The sequence below is a fragment of the Cricetulus griseus genome (genome assembly GCF_003668045.3).
Source record: "Cricetulus griseus strain 17A/GY chromosome 1 unlocalized genomic scaffold, alternate assembly CriGri-PICRH-1.0 chr1_0, whole genome shotgun sequence".
Taxonomy (NCBI): Eukaryota; Metazoa; Chordata; class Mammalia; order Rodentia; family Cricetidae; genus Cricetulus; species Cricetulus griseus.
In genome coordinates this window covers 266,600,888-266,624,031 of record NW_023276806.1, presented here as the reverse complement: position 1 = coordinate 266,624,031, position 23,144 = coordinate 266,600,888, and the positions used below count along the sequence as shown (strand labels likewise).

General features: G+C 44.6%; 1 protein-coding gene across 1 annotated transcript; it reads right to left on the bottom strand.

The window, feature by feature from the left end:
* Positions 1 to 13,039: 13,039 nt before the first annotated feature.
* Positions 13,040 to 22,517, bottom strand: Tfam (transcription factor A, mitochondrial). Its single transcript, XM_027395118.2, has 7 exons — positions 22,286 to 22,517; positions 20,937 to 21,055; positions 19,582 to 19,652; positions 18,897 to 19,046; positions 17,171 to 17,266; positions 14,278 to 14,334; positions 13,040 to 13,884 (listed from the first exon to the last, which is right to left on the bottom strand). The coding sequence occupies exons 1-7, from the start codon at positions 22,384 to 22,386 to the stop codon at positions 13,747 to 13,749; spliced, it is 732 nt and encodes a 243-aa protein (XP_027250919.1). The 5' UTR covers positions 22,387 to 22,517; the 3' UTR covers positions 13,040 to 13,746.
* Between the last annotated feature and the right edge of the window lie 627 nt (positions 22,518 to 23,144).

The following is a 23,144-nucleotide window of genomic DNA, read 5'->3' as shown; positions in this document are numbered from 1 at the left end:
CAGATGCCTGTCTCGTGACAAGGAACCTTAGTCACTAAAAGGTCAGATGCCTGTCTTGTGACAAGGAACCAATCAGAAGTTAGCTGGTGGCGCTATGCTTTACGACCCTGGGTGTGCTTTACGGACAAGCGCACGACAATGACGTAGAGAGCATAGCAACCACCCTGGGAGGGCCTATGAGCCATAACAACCAGTTGACCAATCAACACAGGGCAAGCCCTCCAAGCCTGGAGGCACACCAATCATGAGCCTGTGCGTAAGCCTGTGCGTACCCCTAGACACTCCCCTTACGCTGCCCTATAAGATCTTTGGGGAGACCTTAGGAGCCGTCTTTTCTAGCTGTCCGCCATGGCGGGTGGGTGAAAGACCCGAGCTAACATGGGGTTAGTTCGTTAAATTACAATAAAGCCTCGTGCAGTTTGCAGCAAGCTCTCGAATCCGCCTGGTGATTGTGGTGACCGCGAACCTGGCCTGAGACCCCGGATACTTGAGTTTTCGGGGGTCTAACAGACTAGATTGTGAGTCCCCAGGATCTGCCTATCATTGCTTCCTAAATGTTGGAATTACAAGCTCGTGTCAGCATAACAGGCTTTTTAAGTGGGTACTAGGTATCGAAGGCAGGTCCCCAGGCTTGCATGGTGACAACTTAACTAAGCATCTCCCCAGACCCTCTGATTTTGAGCATACATCTGAAGGGACCAGCTCCCCATTTCGGCAGCCATGACAGTAACACGTGCTTGCCATGACCTTGCCTTGGTCACTAAGAGGTCAGATGCCTGCCTCGTGGCAAGGAACCAATCAGAAGTTAGCTAGCGGTGCTATGCTTTACGGCTCTGGGTGTGCTTTATGGACAAGTGCACAGCAATGATGTGCAGAGCATAGCAACCACCCTGGGAGGGCCTATGGGTCATAACAACCAGTTGACCAATCAATACAGGGCAAGCCCTCCAAGCCTGGAGGCACACCAATCCTGAGCCTGTGCATACCCCTAGACACTCCCCTTATGCTGCCCTACAAGATTGCTCTGCAGCTTTCTTTTCTAGCCATTCACCATGGCGGGTGGATGAAAGACTCCAGCTAACATGGGGTTAGCTCATTAAACAACAATAAAGCCTCATGCAGTTTGCATCAAGCTTTCGAATCTGCCTGGTGATTGGGGTGACCTCGGTCCTGGGCTGAGACCCCGGAGGCCTGAGCTTCCCGGGGGGTCTTACACATCTATAGCACGTGCTTGTGCTGGTGCATGAACAAAGCTACCAGGATAATAGTGGTGCAGCATCAAAAACCAAGTACAGTTCACAAGACGTGGTAGCAAAATAATCAGATGTGTTACTGGGTTATGAATTTACCATCCTTTATATCCCAGTTTCAGAGTGTACTTTAAAAATGTTTGCTGTGAGCTGCAGAGATGGCTCAGCAGTTAAGAGTGCATGTTGATCTTGCAGAGGATCCAGCACCCACATCTGGCAGCCTACAACCACCTCTAACTCCAGGTCTTGTGGATCTGGTGCCACCTTCTGGCTTCCTAGAGTACCTGCATTTCTTTATTCTACAAATCTTTATTTTTGAATATCCATGCCCGTATTGTCAGGTATTAGAAAATGAAGTATGTACATATACTATATACTTTGCACATATATTATATACTTATATATACTGTATATTACATTTTGTATGTATCATAGTATTTATATTTATAGTATATAAATTATATACTATTATATATAATATTTATACTATATACTACACTGTAAGTATATAGTATGTATACTATATAAGTAATTGTATACATTTATGAGAAACAATATATTATCAATGAAAAACCCAGCAAAATATAAATTTAATATGGAACCAAGTAGCACAGTTTTCTCATTCACAAATGTGAGCCAGTTAGAGTGTGCCATAAAAGAGAATAACCTATAAATTAATTACCCAAAACCCAGCATAAAATACCTAGAGACAAAAGTCTAACAAGAAAGTTAAAGCTGGGCAGAGTGGTGCACGCCTTGAAGCCCAGCACTGGGGAGGCAGAGGCTGGTGGATCTCTGTGAGTTTGAAGCCAGCCTGGTCTACATAGTGAGTTCCCGGACATCTAGGGCTGGTGGTAAGACCCTGTCTTAAAAACAAACAAACAGAAAACAGAAAAAAATAACAGGAATGTAGAAAGCTCCATGAAGAAAACTGTAAAGAACATCTCAGTAGTAACCCTGAGCAACGGGAAACTCGTGACACAGAAACACAGTTCTCCCAAGTTAATCTATTTCTCTGTTGTGATTCCAACAAAGGCACCAAGGTTTCCTGTGAAGACAATTATCCTCAGCCACAGAGAAACAAAGACACAAGACAGACAGTGTGATGATGGGGAGGGAATATGCCTGTATCAGACAGAAATACAAAATTGTGAGTCTTGTAGAGTGAATTAGTATAGTGTTTGTGGAAGACAAGATCAGGCCAACCCACCAGAGTTTAGAAGAATTTTTAAATCCCCCAAATAGGTCCAAACACATGCATAAATTAAACGAATTAAAGGTGACATCCCAAATCATTAGTTTTATTGGGTGGGTACCCGGACAGAAGTGTGCATTACGAAGCTGGGCAAGTAGCCCCCACCCATAACCCCAAAGCTATGGAGTATCCCTGGGCCTTGTGGCTCCGCCAAGGCTCACTAAGGACCAGCGAGTAAAAGCAGGAGTCACTGCCTTGACCCTGTCTGGTGAAGGAGGGGCAGAAATAGAGAGTCAGGAGAGACCACCTGCCGGACTTCTCTGCCCATGTTTCATCCTCACTGTGGTCACTGCAGCGCACAGAGCCCAGTGTCTTTGACTCCTCAGCGAGTCGCTCCTAAGGGAGCAGGGAGTTTAGGATGAACAGAGACTGCTGGGAGACAGGCAACAAGCCTCCAGCCGGGCCAGTGGCTTCAGTCACAGTGGCTTTCAGGATTCAGCATGATTTCCAAGCTCAAGCCACATCTTCTCTAATGAAACCCCAGCAAGCAACTGAGAGCAGCACGGCACAAACAAGAGGGACTGGCCATTTCCTTGGACCCCACTGATGCTCCAGTCCTTAAGCCACGGGCCTTAGGGCCACGTGAGATAGCGTTGCTGAGTGTGGGGGTCGAGACACACTGCCAAGCATAGACGGGTTGTGCAATATCCAAAGCTGAATTCCAAACTAAGCCTGTCATGACATCCCGAGGTACTTCTGGCTGCACTGGCCCAAAGTGTGTCACAGGGCTGCAATGGAGTCTTGTTCTTGAACACGTAACATACTGACTTAGTACCACATGTTCCGTCCCACCACCAAGCAGCAAAGAATGCTGCCCAAATCACCTCGGTGCAGTTGAGGCCACTGTTATGAACTGTGGTTTTTACCGTATCTATGACAGCTGCCTGGTCTTTTAAAAATGTAACAGTTTAGTGATCAAAAGCAAAGACGTTTAATATTTTCTTACAGGCATTCCTCAGTATGGAAGTATCACATTAGTATACCTTGGGATTCTGTTCTGTGAGAATACTAGAGTTTTAAAAACTTACGTTTGGAATGCTGACTGAAGTTTCATAAAATGAATTCTGGCTTGGGATTAGGGTGGCATCTCCAACCATTTCTGAAATGTCCTAAGTGTACTACTCCTCTCATTTTGTATTAATTTATGCGAGAGCATTCTCAGCATTATATAAAATCAACTATAAAATCAAAACATCAATGAACTCTGAAGAACACTGAACGCTGCTGTATAGCCTGCAGCATCAAATGTTCAAGATTTGGCTCTTTATTAAACAAACAGATATCATCAGTATGCAAATCTGCTTGCTTTCATTTTTAATAAAGGGTAAACAATCAAATACCATTGTACACCAAGGAGGAGTCGTAGAGTTGTTATTTATACCAGGAAATACTTGCACTGTTTATCTATTCCACATATCTGTCTACCTAGAGTTCCTTAAAAATTATTGGACAATGATGGCTTGTCCCGCGTGCTGTATTTTCTCGCCAGCAAGAAATACACGCAGGACACTCGGATCCTTCTGCAGACAAGCTTTAATGCATCTTGAGAGTGAAAGAGCATAAGCTTTCCAGAGCGGAGACACTGAACCAAGAAAACCATCCCTTATAAAGGCTGGCCAGCCGCCTGGGACGTGTTACCCTATGAATGGCTTCAGCTCCTCAGGCCAAATGAGCCACGGGATAGGCAGAGATCAAAGGAATGGAGATTACCCAGCGCCTGTGAAGTAATTTACATCTTGGTGTCTTCAGGCACCATTATTGTAATGGATAATGCAGGAACCGGCTCCCTACAATGGCTATGATAACGTATGCCTTTAATCCCAGCACTTGGGAGGCAGAGGCAGGAGACCTTTATGAGTTTTAGGTCAGCCTTGTTTACAGGGTGAGTTCCAGAACAGCCAAGGCTTTTACACATACATAGAAACCCTGTCAAAAAACCACACACACACACACACACACACACACACACACACACACACACACACACATATATATATTTGATAATGGAGTCCTGGGTGGGGAAAATGTTAAAGCCCTGTTCTGACAGGTCACCTTTGCTCTGGGGTGTCCCTCTGCCACAGCTCAGTGTTTGTTATCTGAGGTTCCCTGGGCCTGTATCCTGTTATTTTCCAGTCACCTGACAAAACCAACTCAAGGGAGGGTTTACTCTGGCTCAGAGTCTGAGGATGCAGTCTATCATGGTGGGTATTAAAGGTGGATCTCCAGTCATTAGTTGTTAGGTATGTGAAGACAGGAATGTGTACAAAGAATCTGAGCACTATACTCCACACCTGTAACCCCAAAACTATGGAGGCAGAGACAGGAGGATCCCTGGGGCTTGGGGCTCAGTCAGGGTTCACCCCAGACCAGCAGGTAAAGGAGTCACTGCACTGACAGGTGTGACTGACCCTGTCAATCTCAATCTAGAAACTCCCTCACAGATATGCCCAGAGGTTTGTTACCATGGATATTCTAATCCACATCAAAGTCAACCACCCTTTCTCTCCCCTTCATCTTTCGATGCACGCTCTGAAGGAAAACCCACGCTTTCCTATTTAGTTATATCTGTGTCTGCTTCCCCCGGGATTCAACTGACATAAATGGTCTCGGATCTAAGCTACAGTTTGTGGCCGATGAGAGGGTCTAGCTATAAAGGCAGCTAATGCCAAGCTTTTGACCTGAGTTTGAGCCTGGGACACCACATGGTGAACAGAGAGAATGCTGCCAGTTATCCTCTGACCTCCATACACACGGGCAACTGCATGCACACACAGTCACACATATGGGCACACACACACACACACACACACACATGTGCGTGCGCGTAAATGACCTATAGCTCTTTTTCCAGCTATTCCAGCATCCAGCAATCCCCCGTTAGCCTGTCTCTACCCCCCAGCACTGTGCTTACAAACACACGCCGTCATGCTTGGTCTTTTTATGTGGGTGCTGAATCCTTGCTAAGTTCTCTTACCAGCTGAGTGCCTTCTATACAGCCCCAGGTTCCATATTTCAAATACTGGTCTGAGGACCACTGAAGCAAGGAACCCAGAGCAGCTGTTACCACACGCAGGAAGGCCCATGAGGTAGCTGAAGATAATGCCAGGTACCCTCAGGTCTGTCTGCTCCACCAGCTGGGATGGCTGTGGACCTGGGCAAGCTATGCCACACTGTGTGAGCACACTTGACAAAACCTGCCTGCCTACACCTTATCACCTTATCACCCCTGAAGCCAGCAACTGGGTAGCCATTAGAGAAATTGTGCTCCCTCCACACCAGGCTTGGCCCGCTGTGCCTTCCAAATGTCCCATGGCCTGTCTGAGGGGTCAGGCTGCAATTGCAGCTGGAAACTCTTGTTTCCCAACCTTTGTAAGCAAGCACTGGAGACATCTCTGGAAGTGCAGCAAGTGCTAAGGCACTAGTACCTCAGCCGGCTCCCTGTGTCCCTGTAGGCTGTGACCTGCACAGGGAAAGGTATCTTCTGGTTTGAGAAAAGAGATAGCCAAGGTATATGGAAGGAGAGCACAGCCCCATAGGACTTAAGCTGGTCGGTCTGAGACCGTGGCCCTTGGAATCTGTCAAATGCTGTCTTCTGCTGCCCTCTAGTGTTTGGGGAATGAACTGCTTTTCATGGAGTCTTAGTTTCCAGGACGAGTAGCTGTGAATACCTGGTACTAAGAAACAAGAACTTCAGATTGCAGGAAAAGGCCACCAGACTGTCAACACATTACCACAAACTGATTCGGTCGGTTGGCATTCGGGTCACATTTTCCCTAGCGTTATTGGCTCAGGCCTCCTGGTGTAGGATATTTACTCACCGTCATCAGAGGGGTTTGTAAATAGATCAGAAAGCTGACCTTCCGGTTTGTGTGAACTTCCCAGTAAGTCCTACCAGGAAATATCTGATTTGTTGCTAGTTAGCATTTCTTTGTAGCTTATCTTTACAGGGCCCTAAACCCCACCATTCACCCAACCCTCACCATGGATGGAGAATAGAGGGTAAGGCCTGTAATTTGTAGAACTCAGCCAGTAGGAAACAAGTGACTATTAACAAGCTGAGTCCTGGAATGAAGTGTCACTTGGTGCCACCAATAAACTAGTCATTGTGTTTGTGATTTTAAATCACAGACCTAAAATACCAATAGAATTATGAGCCAAATAGTAAGCTAGATTATTGGAGGTCCCTCCCATGCAGCACATGTTTGGGTCCCCAATACTGGATTCCCTGGGAGGTAGTTCTGTCTTTCCTAATGGCCACATGGGTAAGACCTGGAGCCAATGCTCCCAGGTTAACTGGCCGTCATCTTCTCCTCCCTCTTTTTTCCTCATAATCATTTCCTCATAAAGATTGAGATTGAATTGGAAAATGGTTTCAGATCTTTTCATAAGGGGGTTGGCTTAGAGCAGGTCACACTTCGAACCACTTGGTCTGAGTTGTCCACACTGGCACAGAGGTCAGAAGCACATTTACCCATCAAGATTGTTCCAGACCCTTGAGAGCACACATTGCTTTGTGCCTCTGTGGAAGGAATTAAACACCGGTGGGGCTCTGCCCAGCCAGCTTCCAAAAGCTCTTCAAAACCACCATGACTGTGGTTGCAGTGCCTTTTGTGGGAACTGTCTCTACCCCAAGACCACCGCCCCTGAGGAGTTCTAGATGTTTGCAAACTTTCTGAGACAGTTTCAAACCACTGTGAGCTGGAGAGGTCAATGGAAAACATTTACTTTCTGCTTAGACAGCAGATCCTTTAGCTTCCAGGTGCCTGAGCTGTTCCCATCCAGTCTCTGAAGCGCTCTGCTGTTAGGGAAAAGGCATTTGCAAACAAGGTCAGGCAGAGATCAGAGGTCCCCTGCATGGTGTGGGGACAAACATGACACTCTGTCCATCTGCTATTTGCTTTCCTCCTGGGGAAGAGATGGGCTCCCCTTGAAGCAGTAAGGATGAAAGGCAGCATGAGTGGGGGGAAGGGGGTGACAGCAAGCTTGGAGCTATGTGTGGGTCAGGGCCTGTGTAATCAGGTCTTAGGAGGTTCATTTTCTGATCTACTTCAAGGCTTTGGAATCTGACTCAAGGGATGTCAACATGCTGGGTTCACAGAGGAAATTCTCAAGGGCTAGGGGTGCTGACCTAGACACAGAAGTGAGACCACAGAGGGACAAACACTTAGGAAAAGAGGTTGTCTTGCTGTTGTTGTAATAATGAGAACAACTGGCAGACTCCTGTGATGAGCAGTGCAGTCATACATAGGACAAGAGTGTGGCTCTGGGAAATAAGTCAAGGTGACATGAACAATTGCATCACTCGCAGAGAGAAGATACTGGGAGCAAATCATGGTAGTTTGCACAATGCCACAACACGCATCCAATTAAAAATTATTTGGACACACATTACTAGCTGGTCTGTAATTGGAACTACCTGCGTCGGGCACTACAGCACCACAGATCAAAGTCACAGGTGCAAGTGTCTCTAGCATTCTGCTTTAAGGAATTTGTCCGAATGGTAGCAGTACAAAATGAGATATAAGAGTCTATTCACTGAAGCAAAAGTTTCTGCAATTCCAGATTTTAGCAACCATCATTCAGGGACCTGCTTTAAGAGTTATGCTGCAGCCCCACGGGATATGATGCATCCTGAGAGAAGGCGGATCTGAAAGAGTGCCTCTGCATCCTAATACATAAGACTCAGTAACAACAAACCCTCCAAACACAAGTTTCAGAACAGACTGTATACTGTGCTATCATTTGAGGCTAACAAAGCAGAGAGAATGAAGAGGGACAGTTCGTCTGATGAGGGCCCACAGGCCCCAGAAGCCTTTTCTATTCCCATCAGTGAGGTCTGCAGAGGTCCCAACAAAGGGTAGGTTTGGCTGAGGAAAACACACCCACACATTTTTCCCCCTTTTCCTGTGTGTCAGAACTTAGGTTTTAATGAATATGACTTATGCAGGGATTGGGATGTGGCTCAGTGGCTAAAACACTTGCCACACAGGTATAAGGACCTGAGTTCAAATCCTCAGAACCCTTGTAGAATCTGGACACATAGCAAGAGTGAGTACTGCAGAAGGGTTTGAATCCCACCTGGAAGTCAGAGACAGCTCAAGCAGGCCAGCTAGCCTGTCAGGCTCAGAGGTAAAACACAAAGGGGTTTGTCTCAACCAAGGTAGAAGATGAGGACTACCACCCCACCCCCACCCCCAGTTATGATGAGAGGCTTCGATAACTCTGGCCTCCAGTCTAGAATTGTCTGTTTGCTAAGAGGCTATGTCACAGCTACTTGCTATGAATCTCTCTGGAGAGAAGAGGCCCACAAAACTCTTAAGTTATTACTTCATGATACCATGTGGACTCGAGGAGAGGAGACTCTTGTAAACTTGCAAACCCATAACAGGTGAGTTACCTATTGCCTTCCTCCATGACTAACATGCCAAGAGAATCCACTAGAGAAACAGAATTCAGAGCTAGGCTGGAAAGCTGGCTCAGCATTGAGAACTAAGAGTGCACACACTGCTCTTCAAGAGTTTCCTTCCCAGGACACATTAGGTGGTCCACAACTGACTCAAACTGCAGCTCTGAGGGTCCATTTCTCTCCTGGTGTCCTTGTTGATACAAGAACACCATGTATGGGTACAAACCTGTATACACGCACACAAATAAACACAAAAATTTTGTTAAAAATAAGACATCTAAGTTATCTTAAAGCCACATAGCCTACGGAAAACCTCAGCGCTAAGAAAAACTAAAAATCCCAGAGTCACTATAATAAAAAACATCAACAGTTTATGGAAACAATCCATGCATATGTTCAAAGACAATCATGACTGTTTGTCATGATTGAGCTAGAGTCAGGAAAGGGTATGTGAAGCTGGAAGGCAAGGCCTGCTCTGATATTTCTAGACATGTGTTAGCCATGTTTAGGTGTTATGGTTTGCAACTGAGATGCCCATCAGAGTGCATGTGTTAGAGGCCTGGCTCCTAGCTTGTGGTGCAGGTGGTGGGGCCAGCTAGCTTCAGGAAGGGATCACTGCGATGCTTCTTTGGGGAACTAGATTTTGCCTCAACTGCTTCTTGTATCACTTTACTCTACTTCCTATACACCGTCAACCATGAATAGCATCTTTCTCTACATCCTTCCACCAAGAGGTTCCTGCCTAACCTCAGACCCACCATCAAAAGATTCAAGAAGCTGTGGCATGAAGTCTCTGCAGCCACAAGGCAAGGGATCCTTCCTCCCCTCAAAATTATGCTAGGCATTCTGTCCTGCAAACAACAAAACATGATCAAGTGAAGTATCCTTGCCTATGTTATAGACATTGGACAAGAGTTCCAGTCAAAGCTTGGGGGGTGGTCAGGATCTGAACACTCCTAAGCCACTTCTTAACCATTAACGATTTTCACTTCCTGCCACCCTCTTGGAGAAGTGGGGGCTGAGCCCAGGGCGTCATGTATACTAAGACAGGCTCCTTACCCGAGTGTGCTTTAAATAAATTTCACATTCTGATTTGGATCTTCTTGGACATCACATTTATATCAGAAACAAGTTAGTTTCTAATGAGCTGATTTAAATGATAGGTATTTTTAAAAAACACAGTTCAAATTCATGTTTAGCATTTAATTTAAATATGTAGTTTTCATTAGCATTCCTAATTTTACAAAAGAATGGTTTCGTGTCTATTGCATTTTATTATAAATATAACCAGTGACTGAATTACCAAAGGTATTTGATTTGTTAATGAGAAACAATTGGTAGTACCAGTTGTGCATAATTTTACTTTTTTGCTTGGGAGTTTTACAAATTCGGAGTAATAAATTCATTTTTATTTTTTAAGTTCAATTTTAAAAAGTACTGTTTTATACTTCAAAACATACCATGTATACTTCAAAACATACCTTTTCAAGCTTGTCAGTGGCAGGCTGATGCCAAGTGTGATAAAGAGAAGGAAAGAGGGTAGGTATCAGGGAAGAAGACAAAATTCTTACAATAAAGATGTCTAAACAGAATTGATGCATGGGCACTATCATTTCATCTACATTAAAGCTGCTGTTTTAGCATCCCCTCCCTGGTGGTACCATGAATGAGAAGAAACCCAGGAAGATTTTCTAGCTACCTTAAATCCATCTAAAATACACTAATATCAGCTTTTAAATTCAGAAATAACACTTGTACAAATTAGGGTTTTTTTTTTTTTAAATTGGTTTTAAGGGTGTCTCAGTTAGGGTTTCTAAGTTGCCATGACTACAGCAACTCTTATAAAGGAAAACATTTAACTGGGGCTGGCTCATAGTTCAGCGATTTAAGTCCATTACTGTCATGGCGAGAAGCATGGCGGCATGCAGGCAGACATGGTGCTGGAGGGGCTTAGAGTTCTACATCTTGATCCACAGGCAACAGCAAGTCAACTGTCACACTGGGTATGGTTCGAGCATGTGAGACCTCAAAGCCCACCTCCATAGTGACACACTTCCTCCAACAAGGCTACAGCTCCTAACAGTGCCACTCCCTATTGCCCAAGCATTCAAGCAGGTATGGCCTATGTGTGCCATATCTGTTCCAACCAACCCAAAGGACACTGTCAAAAAAGGAGTTAGGCAAAGGAGCAGTTTGTTAGCAATGTTACATTAACATCAGAAAAGAAAACCAGCCCAAAGTCCTTGTAAGTCTCAATAGTCAGACAACTAGACACTGACACTCCAACCACAGAAGCACGGAGTCCCTTCATGGTGACCTAATGCTGTACAGACACATCTTCACCTCATCCCTTCAGCTCTTTCCAATACTTTTTCAGCTCCTTTGACAACAGCTTTGTTGCGGGGGGGGGGGGGGAAGCGGGGAAGGTGGCGGGCTAAAAACGGGCTTTTATGAATGGCCATTAATTACTGATGTTGAGTTCTCATCCTTGGCAACAAAAAAATTAATGTGTACAACTATGTGGTAGGTCAGTCTTCAACATGTACTGAATTTTGAAAGGCATGGCATAGAAGCCAGGCAGTGATGGCACACTCCTTTAATCCAAGCACTTGGGAGGCAGACGCAGGCGGATCTCCGTGAGTCTGAGGCCAGACTGGTCTACAGAGGGAGTTCCAGGACAGCCAGAGGTAGAGACTGTCTTTTTTTTTAAAAAAAAAGGGGGGGGGCACGGAAAGCTATTGACAGTGAGCTTCTTTTACAAACAAGGACAACCATATTCAACCACATATCATGAAAAGGCCTTTACGTTTCCCATTCCCTTCCTGTACTAAACGGCAAGCTCTTGAACCGTGCCTAGGAAGGCAGGATTTGAAGCTAGGTGGTTCCACGGTTAGAGCTCCCTCTGGGGAACTCTAACATCACCATGCATCACTGTAGGGCCTGCTGCTCCTGAATGGCTCTGAAGCACTTGGCCAATGCTGAGTCACCGTTTCCTCCATTCTAAGGACAGCACAAATCAGTTCCCTCCCAGACACCGTGGGAATGCAGGGAGAAAGTCTCTCCTGGAATTGCACTTGGGAAGGACTCTGTGACCGCACAGCTCACCCCACCCAGCCTCTTCCCACATGGCTCCAAACACAGTTTCAAACCCATGCCATCTACTTCACCAAGGGAAAAATCAGGCCTGAATTCCAATCCACTGGAGGAAATTATTTTATTTTCAAGTTTATTTTCAAAATTCTGATTATTATTTATTGATCAGGGGGTTGCTAGGAATCGAATCCAAGGCCTTGCACATTCTAGGCAAGCTTTCTACCAGTTATATCCCCCAGCTCAAACATATAAATCTCACATCTCCCCTCCGTATGTTCCACTGTTCCTGCTGTCAAGTTCAGAGATGTCAAAGCAAAGAGAAAGGCCCGAGTCTTCTGGAGCTCTGAGCGCACAATCTCTGTTACCCCATGTCTCTGAGATCTGCTCAGTTGTGTGGGGTTCAAACCACTTGTTCTCTAAAACAGAACAGAGGTTGAATAGTTACGCTTACAGTGACCCAAAGATGACCCTGAGACAGGATGACAGTTCCATGAGAACATCAAGCACGGCTGAGAAAACTGACCCTGCTTGCCCAGTAGCCACACTGCACCATGCCACAAACCACAGTGGCAAACTATCTGCCAAGGGCCACATGTGTACGCTACGCTGTGGCTTCCTGCCTTGTCCCTAGCAGAGCACCCGTGCACAACAAACCTGGGAGCGCATATGGCTATGTTCCAATAAAATTCTATTGGCAAACACGGAAGATCATATTAATTTTCACATTCATGATTTTCCTTTTAAAAACCTACTTAAACTCTAAATACATTACTTAATGATTAGGCCCTGAAAAGCAATCAGTCGTGGCTGGACCTGGCTGGCTCCACGGCTGGCTCTCCCGCGCAGGCCCTTATCAGTCATGGACAATGTCTCACATCTCTGACTCTGGAGACCTCTTTTCTCACATTTAAAAATTTAGATCACACAAGCTCTGTGAATATTCTCACATGAAAAAGTAATTCAGGGAGGAAAAAAGTCCTTACCTTAAAAAAAATGTTAGCCACACAGTTCGTCTAAAATTTACATAACTCAGAAACATGTTTGAAAAATTAGAATTTTTATTCTATGCAATAAAAACAATATGCATAGACTTGTTACATAATTTCTTAGGCTTTAGAAAAAAAGAAAAAGATGAGAAAGGTTTGTAAATCTTTGTTCATACTATAAAAGCTGCTATGATGTCAATAATCACTTATATGTACAAACATCAACCCCACACATGATTTATGGCTAGGAATCACTTCATCTAATGAGTCTGGAAGCTTCTTTGAGTACACAGTTACATCATAGCTTTGCCATAGCTGTGAAAGCAGTTATGGCCCTGGAACACAGAGGCCACACTTGCATGTAACTGTCATCAGTGTAAAAACTTCACATACCCACAGTATTGTCATCAGTGTAAAAACTTCACAAAACCACACGTAAAAGTGTTATAAGTGTAAAAGTCACTTCACAGTCTATCTAGCTCCATCAAACACAGAATGGTTCATTCACCACTACATGCAGATGCATGGACGGTCTCATCTCCAGTTCTTAAGCAAAAAGCAGAACTCTGCAGAATCTTCCTCTGTCAGGCTTGAAATAAAACAGAATGTATTCAACGGGCAGAAGTCCATTGGCTACAGAAAAAAGAACTGAATATCAAATGTAACCAGCCTTATCCTTTCTAATTTGACAACTTAAGGCATTGAGACCTAATTGGTTTCTTGTGCCTAATCCCAGAGATAACTCCATCTTCTATCTTAGTCCTCAATGATGTCTGAGCGTCTCACATTGCGGCGGATGAGATCACTTCGTCCAACTTCAGCCATTTGCTCTTCCCAAGACTTCATTTCGTTATCATAACGAATTCTATCATCTTTAGCAAGCTGAATGTATGCCTGAGAAAGAGTATTAGAATATTTTATTAGAAAAGAGCAATTAATCTCTGGAATGCTCCCACCTATACAGAAATTATACCACTATTCTCCATGCACCAAAGGAGAATACAGAAATAATTTTAAATAAAACGTTTGGAGAGAAAAGGTTGAGAGAGAAAGTGTTTAGGAAAGTGTTCTTTAAGGGTTGGTAGGTTGTTTAAGGACTTGTGGGGCAAGAAGGAGGGGCAGGTGGCACAAGACATGTTGTATTTGCTGACACACTCGTGAGAGAAAGCCAAGTTGGCCTTAATGAAGGCAGTCTCTGAGTACTGCCATCACTGGAGCTGCTGGGTGACGCTACATGAGCCAATCCTACCCTGACGGGCATATAAAGCCAGAAACTGTACTACTCACCTGCCTTTCATCACTAGATAGACTTTTCCAAGCCTCATTTATAGTCTTCAGTCTTCCCTGTAAGACAATGGAGAGTTAAGATGGACACACCTAAGAAGACAGCAAAGGAGACCATTCCCCATTCATTCCAAGAATTCAGATGCCGTTCACAAGCAACGTCAACTGACACTTATTTCTGTTGGACTGTTACATTTTCATTTACATTTTGAAATATAACATGAGTATGAAATGAGTTCTCTCTAGTTCTCTCTTTTGATTAAAAATGTTTGTATTCAGGTATAAATCTCCATTCTGTCATAAAATAACTTCACAGGTTTTTTTCTTCCCTGTAGTGTTTTATTCTAAACTTTGTGCCGAGGTGTTAGGAATCATCCTGGGAATAAGCAAGCATTCCTTAATTCTACTCAGCTGGTCACCTGACCTGAGCAGCATCACAGCAAAGAGGCCACTTTACATTCCTCAGGCTTTGTTTATATAAAGTAATGGGGGGGGGCACATTGAGTTTTGCACATTCCTCCAAATTTCACTAAATAAAAAGTTTAAGGTATAAAACCAACAGAAGAGGGCAGCACCAACATAATGTGGACAGTGACAGGCTGGGGAGGCAACTGGATTAACTGACACTGGCTGGAGTGCCTATAGGCAGTGAGGTGAACCCGAGACCATCAGATTTACAAGGCAAAATCCAGTGTCCCAGTGGCAGCACCAGGTGGCTGTCAGAGGGGAATGTGAAAAGAAGCTTAAATGTCCACCAAGGTACATTCCAGGACATTCATATTCTCAAGAGAGTAAAATAGTCACAGTGAAGAATAGGCAACTTGAGGACAATGACACTTTGCAAAAAAGCAACAGAAATACATGGAAACATACAGTATCTAGGAGATGGGAAAGAAATTCAAGACAGTGAGAAGACAGACTCAGAAGGTCTATACAAATATAAGCTATATAGAGTCTAAACAGAAAGCAACAAAAAACCAAACTCAAATTGGTTTCATCTAAACATTTCTAAAATTATATTTTACTCTGTGTGCACATGTATGTACGTACACAGTGAAGATCAGAGGACCACTTAGAGGAGTCAGTTCTCTCCTTCCACCATGCAGGTCAGGGGAAAACAAACTCAGGGCAGGTGCCTTTACCATCCCACCAGCCCAGACTTTATTTTTTTACCCCCTCCCCAGACAGGGTTTCTCTGTGAAACAGCCCTGGCTGTCCAGGAACTCAATCTGTAGACCAGGCTGGCCTTAATCTCAAAGAGATCCACCTAGTGGATCTCTGCCTCCCCAGTGCTGGGATTAAAGGCACGTGCTACTACCACCTGGCTCAGATTTGATTTTTTTTAATCTGTATTTTTTTGGGGGACAGCCTGGGTGGCCTCATACTCTCGATCTTCCTGCCTTAACTACTCAACTGCTGGTTATATTCTCAAAAATCATAGTGGCTAGAAAAGCAGTGGTAATTTTGAAATGCTGAAGAAACATTTTTTCCCAATCCAGAACTCTATGGCCAATCTAAAAACACAGGACAAACAGGCAGTTTTTAGACATATAAAACCTGAAATACTAATTTCACACATATCCTTAATTAAGGAAAAGCCAGAATGAGAGTAAATCAAGAAAAACAAGAAAAGGCAGAGGGGTACTAATGCAGAAGCTTGGCATGCTGGTGTACACTGGACAGATGGCAGCTGCCAATCCAAAAGAGAGCAGAAACTGACGTCATACTAGATGCACTCAAGGAGCAATGACAAACTCGGATTAAAAAATGATCTTAAGTGCAAACAAGATCGTAAATGAAGCTGGAAAATTTGAATAATGTTTCCTTTGTAAATATACTGGGGATTCAACTGCTGACCAGCCCCTCATGCATGTGTATATGTATGTGTTTGTTGTCTATGTGCATCTGTATGTGTATGTACCTATGTGTCTGTGTACCCTGTGTATACATGTGTGTGTGTGCCTGTGTGTATGGGCATTAGAAGGCTGCGGTGCTTGTAGATGTTCTCATGTGGCTCAAGCTGGCCTAGAATTCTCTGTGATCTAGACAGCACTGGTCTCTCAAGGACTGGGAGCACAAACATGAGCCACCCTCACAACTTAGCCAGTATTTTTAAATGAGTAAAATTATAATCAAGTTATATTTCTATTACCAAGGACAAAACCCAGTCATTCAGGCTTGTAAGATATTTCTAGGGTACGGCTGCATGCCAAAGTGGATGTATTCAAAGTTCTCACCAGCACAGCTTTAAAAACAAAAACACAAAGGTACCTAAACCCAAAGTTAATCAGTAACTGAGGAAATTCTAACGATCAATAAAGTGAAACTCTATCAATTAAAAAGGTAAGCTTTCATCTCATTATCATTGAGTCACAAAGACGAAAATCCCAAGGAGACCTTCTGCATGGCCGTGGCTGTTAACACTACCACCAACCCTTGCACTCTTGGCACTAAAGCTTGTGCAAGTGTACAGTCAAGATTTCACAGTGTGAACCCTAGCCCCCCAGGAGGCAGAGGCAGGTGGATCTCTTGAGTTCCAAGCCAGCCTGGTCTACAGAGTGAGTTCCAGGACAGCCAAGGCTGTTAAACAGAAATCCTGTCTTGAAAAGACAAAACAAAATAAATAAAGAAATAAAAAAGACCCCCCCCCCAAAAAAAGAACAAGAACTTCTGTCTTTTCCAGTGCTGGGAAGCAAAGCCAAGGCTTTGTCCTAAAGACCCAGCTGGTCTGCCAGAGAACTACATACACTCAGCTCCAAGGATTTTTTTGGTTCAGAGACATAACAAATTTCCAAATTTTCTATTTCTCTTCATCATGTGACATGCTAGACATACAACTTCCTACATGATTTTAAACAAGCCTACGAACAATCGAACAACCCGAAGCTCTGCTTACCGGAGCAGATCCATCTTTAGTCTCTTGGAAGCTTTCAGATACGTAAATGTTGTATGCTGATCGAGGTCTTTTTGGTTTTCCAAGCAACATTAATTCCTGAATAAAAAAAACAAAAGCGTCAGATACAGTCACCAGGAAGCCTACTATCTAAAGAAACAATTCACTACAATGCATAACAATCCTAATGAACATTACAATTTTGTATTCTTGAGACACGGACTTGCTGGCTGCCACCTTGTGGCCAGCCTCTTTCCTCTGCCTCCCAAGTGCTGACATGCAGTGGCATCTTGTTCCACCACCAACAGATTTGAAGTACTAGGCTTAGATGTGGCTTCCTTCTAAGGAAGAGGAGGGGCCTCACTCTCTCTCTCTCAGGTTGTGGTCTGAGCATCCTGCATGGTGAATCCTGCACCACCAGGGGCAGAGGACCTCGGTGGCTACTTACCTTCATTGTGTGAGTGTTCCCCAAATAAATGTTAGGACAGCCTGCACCACACCAGGAAATAGTGTGATCTGTATATAAAGTATGTTTGTTACATCTTAGAAATCAAAAACTTTTAAGCATAAAGTCTTAAAAACTGTAATATTATGGGCCATTTCTCCATAAAGAAAGGTATTTCCTTTACATGTTATTTTTGTAGCTTCCATGAACTGAATATAAAATTTTCTTAAATCATTTATTTAATCTCCTTGCAGGACACATAAAAAATGGCCCAATTAAAACATGCCTTCTCTGAACCTCAAAAACACAAGACCATTTAGTAACCTTATCTCACTCCTCTTCTTAATGGCTCGTACCATTTAAAATTCAAAAGATGTATTCAATTCTTAACAGTGCCAAGAAGAGGAACTATGGAATGGGCACATGGCATCTCTTGCACTTGGTCCCATGTTCACTGGGATAAATGCTGCACTCTATTTTCTATTTGGAGAGCAGCAGCATTTGCATTTTTAAAATCCTGGGGTGGGTGAGATGGCACAGCAGATAAAGGTGTGCATTGCACAACCCCTGTAAAGGTGAAAGGACAGAATCAACCCCACAAAGTTGTCCTCTGACCTCTAAGCCAGCATCCCTCCCCTCATTGCATACACATATACAAAAAAAATTGGGGGGGGGTGTCTGGGAGGTGTTAGGAGACCAAGGGTGTTATTAAATGTCTAAGGTCTTATCTACATGGGTTTTATTATAGAAACTGTAAGAGCATTCCCTAAATAAAGAAAAATGTAGCCTGACTTTGAAACAGTGACCTTTACGTGAACAAACACAAGAAACAAAAAATTTAACTATGCAGATAGATATTTTAATAGTTATTTCTTTGAAAGGAAATAGAATCCTACCATGAGGGAACTCCTTACTTGAATAACTGGCATTTTCCTCTGATGTGCTAATGAAGTAATTGAGAATACTCAGTAACCTTCAAACTCATGATCCTCTACAGACTTCAAATGTAAAGTTACTCTAGAAGGAAGACTTGGAGTTAAGATTCTAGCTGTTCATCATTTGCTTGCTTCACAACTCAAGCTTCAGGCCAGTCCTATTGACAGTTGCAACCAGGACTTCCCAGACACACCATGTGAGATATAATATCCTGCTTTTGTTTAACTGGGGTGCCCAGTAGTATTCTGCTATGTCATATCTACTGTTATGGACGAAAGAGAAAACTACCTAGATTTTTGGTTACACTGATTCTTTTCCACAGGAAAACAGCATTTCAATGATACTTACTCTCTTTTTTACTGAGGCTTTCTTTTTTAAACGTTTTTGCCTGACTTCTTTCTCAAAAGATACCAACTGAGCTGGAGTTAGCTGGTCTTTAAACTTGCTCAGAGCTTCTTTGTATGCTTTCCAGTCTGCCCTAAAATCAGCTTCATATACCTGTACATTAAAAAAAAACAAAAAACAAACAAACAAAAAAAAATCAATGAACTGGTGCTGGCAAGCTCAATGCATCACATTTGCCAGGGTGGACAAGGTGATAATGTGCTCTAAGATGTATTACTGACATGTTGCTAATCAAGATGTAAGGACAGCACCTGACCATTCTTCCTGACTATTGTCAACCATTTACCTGTACTCCATCCATCCATATCAACATCATATATGAAGCAAAAGGTATAGAACACCTGTGTGGACATGACTGTTAAGGGAAGAGAGAGGAAACTAAGAAGATAACTCAGTTGGTAAAGTGCTTGCCATGCCAGAATCTATAACCCTCATGCTGGGGAGGGGGTGGGGGCAGAGACAGGTGGAACCCTGGAGCTTGCTGGTCAGCCAGTCTCGTTCAGTTGGCAAGCTATGCGCACAAGTAGAGACCCCATCCAAAAGTAAAAGATATGAGCTACCTTTGAAAAAACATGCATCCCTAACTATAGAACAACTGGTCAGCAAAACTGAAAACATAAATGCTTACCTTTTTTTCTTCTTCCGGTAGTTCCCTCCATGCGGCTGCAATTTTTCTAACGAGGTCCGAAAGTTTTGCATCTACAAATGAGAACAGAATGAAAATGGATTTCTGGATTTTATTTATTGGGGGTAAAACTTCCACAAAGTTTGTAAATAGCCTAATGGCTCTAAAACCAAGCTGCTTAGATACATCTCTACACCCTATAGAAATAACTGTATCCAGAAATGCTAGAAAACTGTTACGTAGCTTTAAGAAGTATGTATCAGACTACCAAAAGCAGTCCTTGGAAAGCTACTGCTAGTGCAAGCACCTGGGTAATCAACTGCTGCTCATTTCTTACTTGTTTTTCTTTTCTTTTTCAGTTTTTCAAGACAGGGTTTCTCTATGTAACAGTCCTGGCTGTCCTGGAACTCACTTTGTAGATCAGGCTGGCCTTGAACTCACAGAGATGCACCTGCCTCTGCCTTCTGAGTATTGGGATTAAAAGGCATATACCACCACTGCCTGGACTTACTTCTGTATTTCAATTGAAACATTCTGTCAAGTCTTTCAGGAATTGTTAGTAAAACCCAAATAAACTATAGGTTAATCTTGATGGAACAATACCATCTTACATTTCAATTACAGAAATACCATTCTCTATTTCCTTTGTCTTAATGGGGATACAACTGTTTTATCAACCATGTGTTAGTGCCAAGTTTTACATTTTAGAAGACAGGGGTATGGGTAAAAGTATGTCTTTTAAAAGTTTACTGTCTGTCCCTTATCTACAACGAAGTACTTGAATTACAGCTCATATGATTTTCACTACTGCCTTGTGAGTACTCTAAGTAAGCAGGCTTTGGAAATCATAAGCAACCACCAACTTATTAATTCAGCTATTATCTTTACACTGTATATACAAGTGAAGCCCCTACAGCCCTTTCTTAAGCTATATGGAAATCTTCCCTATTTTTTTTTTAAGAACTCAGATAATTTCCAAAGACGTTAGTGGTGATTTGTATAGACCATTGTATTTTATGGACTACTTCCCAGTAAGTTATTTTATTGCACTTGACAAACAAATGTCCTATCACAGAAGTAACTAAGCAATTTGTTAGTGTCTTCTAAACCCAGGGCAAGTAGGCCTGAACTTTATCATTTTTTTTTTCTCTAGAGTGCTCTTCACTCTACAGGTTATTTTAAAAACACCGTTGTTTATATTTAAAAAATATCTATTAGTTATAAAATGTTATGCACACCATCAAAGAAAGTAACTGTTGCTAGATGCTCTGGCAGTGCAAATCAAGACAGCAGTTGGGAAAAGCAAATAAAGCAACCCAAATCACAGTAGAAAAGAGCATAAGCCTCAAACTTCTTACCTGGGTGTTTAGCTTTAAATCTGGGTAGCTGTTCTGTAGAAAATCGAAGGTATGAAGTCATAGGTTTCTTTGGATAATTACCCACGTTGGATGAAAAACATTTTGGAATACAGACAAGGCTGCACACAGATAAAAAGAAACAGATGACAGAATGTCGTTTACCATTACTACACATAGACCTCAGATTCTAAATACAATGTTAACCAAGGGGCTAAATAAATATCCAACGTCTTCACCAAAATTGCTAATAACCTTTAAGTGATTCTCCTGCCCTCTGCTGTGTTAATAAACTCAAGGGCTTCGTTTGTAGAAGCATGCTAGCAAGTCCTTAGAAACTTTCTACATTCCACAACCGTAAACTCCCCAGCCTGAGGACTTACTTTCAAACCCTACCCTAGCCAGGCGGGTTTGAATCCCAGCACTAGGGAGGCAGAGGCAGGAGGAGCTCTTTGAGTTCGAGACCAGCCTGGTCTACAAGAGCTAGTTCCAGGACAGCCTCCAAAGCCACATGGAAACCCTGTCTCGAAAAACTAAAAACCAAACCAAACCAAAAACCAACCCTACCCTAACCAAGCAAGAGGCTGCTGGAGCCTGCAAACGCGGTGCCCTGGGTGACCTAGCAAACGGAAGAGGGGGCTGCAGGGCGAAAGCACAAGTACTGACACCTTGGGTGACCTAGCAAACGGAAGAGGGGGCTGCGGCGGTAAAGCACAAGTCCTGACACCTGGGAGATCTAGCAAACGGAGGAGGGGGCTGCAGGGGTAAAGCACAAGTCCTGACACCTTGGGTGATCTAGCAAACGGAAGAGGGGGCTGCAGGGCAAAAGCACAAGTCCTGACACATTGGGTGAGCTAGCAAACGCAGGAGAGGGCTGCAGGGGTAAAGCACAAGTCCTGACACCTTGGGTGAGCTAGCAAACGGAAGAGGGGGCTGCAGGGCAAAAGCACAAGTCCTGACACCTTGGGTGATCTAGCAAACGGAGGAGGGGGCTGCAGGGCAAAAGCACAAGTCCTGACACCTTGGGTGAGCTAGCAAACGCAGGAGAGGGCTGCAGGGTAAAGCACAAGTCCTGACACCTTGGGTGAGCTAGCAAACGCAGGCGAGGACTGCAGGGCTGAAACACAAATCCCCGCGATCTGGGCAGAGTCGGGCGAGCTCTCCGCGCCACAGCTCCGGGCCCCGCCTCCAGGGCACGAGGAGGACGGCGGGAGCCGTGGGCGTCCAAAGGTAGAAGGTGACAGGAAGTGGGGGTCGGGTTCCAGAGGAGCGGGGCCCCCGGCGGCCCGGAGCCTCGGCCGGAACCAAGGCAGACGGGTGCGGGCGTGCGGCGCCCCTCGCCTGCGGCCTACCTGAGCGGCGAGGGCAAGCGACCTCCGCAGCCCGCGCACAGCTCGGCCCCCGAGCGCCCGAGCGCCCTTAGCGCGCCCCACAGCCCCTGGAACAGCGCCATCTTTGGGGCCGACGACGCGCAGGCCCGGCGCCGCCCGCGGAGAGCCGCCGTCGCACACACCACGGCGCCTACACCCGGCCCAGCAACCCGCGTGGGAAACCCGGGGGTTTGTTAGCATGCCCGCCGCGCGCGGGGCACTGTGGGAAACTCGGACTTCCGGTCTGGGGCAGGAGGCGGGGCGGACGGAAGGCGGTGTGCGTCCCCCTCCCCCTCCTCGGTGGGCGGGGCTGAGAAGGGGGCGGAGCCTGCGGCGAGGCCCGGAGATCTTGTTCGGAAGCGGGTGTTGCTGAGCCGCCGCGGCTGCTGGCTGCCCCGCCGCGCGGGCTTGCTGGCTGTTGCAGGGCAGGGGACCTCGCCGGCCAGCTCAGGTCAGTGACGCCGGCGCTGCGGCTTGTGTCACAGTGCCTGGCCCCTGAGGTCAGAGAACAGTGGTCCTGCCGATGCCCGAACTGCAAACTGCCTGAGAAGCCCCCAGGAGAGCGCACGGGGCTACCGAGAGGAATGCGGAGGAGAGGGAGGCGTGGTCATGAAACGCATCGCTATGTATGCCGTCTTCTCTTTAAATATTAATAGAGAAAGGGAGGTGCTAGAGCACAAGTCTGGCAAGCTGAGTTCGGCCCCAGGATTTACATGATGTGAAAGAGAACCAACTCAAGCAAGGTGTCCTTTGACCTCTTTGACCTTCACGCACAGATGCGAAAGTAAATGTGTCATAAAAAAAAGAAAAGAAAAAAAAAAGCAACCCAGCTTGCTGGTGC